The 1,026-nt window shown below is 72.5% G+C and overlaps 1 protein-coding gene across 1 annotated transcript in view; it reads right to left on the bottom strand.

The window, feature by feature from the left end:
• Positions 1-406: 406 nt before the first annotated feature.
• CHLNCDRAFT_17545 (hypothetical protein) overlaps positions 407-1,026 on the bottom strand; it is a gene marked incomplete at both ends in the record, with an annotated part of 1,702 nt that continues 1,082 nt past the window's right edge. The window contains 2 exons of the mRNA XM_005850137.1: positions 407-480; positions 665-809. Of these exons, the coding sequence (XP_005850199.1) occupies positions 407-480; positions 665-809 (219 nt within the window). The remainder of the gene's footprint in view (positions 481-664; positions 810-1,026) is intronic.

The following is a 1,026-nucleotide window of genomic DNA, read 5'->3' as shown; positions in this document are numbered from 1 at the left end:
ACACACTTGCAGGCCCCCGCCCCCCTCACCCGTGGCGTGCGACTTGGTGGTCAGCTGCCCCGCCACCTCCTGCTTCAGGCGGCGCAGCACAAAGGGCCCCAGCAGCGCCTTCATGCGCTCAGTCAGCTTGGCAATCTCGTCGTCGTCGCCCTGCAGGCGAGACAGGGGTGCAGGAGGGGGGGGGCAGGAGGGGCGGGCAGGGCGTCGGCGCCGGCGCCAGCTCGGCAGGGCGAGCAAGCAGACTCAGGAGCAGCAGGCAAGGCGCATGGTCGCACTGGTGCCGGCGGCCGCCACGAAGGGCGGCAGAGCATGGGCACCGGGCACGCGCCGCCTGCGGCGGCGGCTGCGGTGGCAGCAGTGGCCAGCGGCGCGCCTGCAGCATGTCTGCCAGGTCCTCGAAGCCTTGCGCCGCAAACACCGAGGGCAGCAGGAAGTGCAGCAGGTTCTGCAGCTCCGCCAGGTCGTTCTGCAGCGGCGTGCCTGCAGGGGGAGGGGGGCGCGCGTGATGTGAGTGTGTGTGTGCGCGTGTGTGTGCGTGCGCGCGCGCGTGTGTGTGTATGCCGAAGAACAGGCGGGGCCGGCCAGGATGGAGCGAAGAACCGTGCGGGTGTGGCCGAGCAGCAGCATGACGCTGCCGGCGCGTGCCGCCGCCGCCGCCGCTCACCCGTCATCATGATGCGGCGGCGCGAGGCGTTGGAGACGCGGCGCAGGCGGGTGGTGCGCGACGCGTTCCTGTTCTTCAGAGCGTGAGCCTCATCCATGATCAGGTGGCTCCACCGCCACTTCTCCAAAAAGCCGCGGTCCAGGCGCTGCTCTGGGCTGCGCCAGGGCGGGTGGGTGCGGGGGCGTGCGGGACAGGCTGGGGCGCGGCCAGGTGGGACAGCCAAGAAGCACCCAGGCAGCCCCAGGCAGCCGGCACCACCCAGGCAGCCGCCCAGGCAGCTCCAGGCCCAGGCAAGGCGAGCTGCCTGCCAGCCTCCCCCCCCCAGCCATGCAGGCCCAGCGCCCCCTCCAGCACCTCCCCCC

The sequence above is a fragment of the Chlorella variabilis genome, assembly GCF_000147415.1.
Source record: "Chlorella variabilis unplaced genomic scaffold CHLNCscaffold_4, whole genome shotgun sequence".
NCBI classification, from domain to species: domain Eukaryota; kingdom Viridiplantae; phylum Chlorophyta; class Trebouxiophyceae; order Chlorellales; family Chlorellaceae; genus Chlorella; species Chlorella variabilis.
The sequence above is the reverse complement of the archived record's forward strand: the minus strand, read 5'-3'. Positions and strand labels throughout refer to the sequence as shown.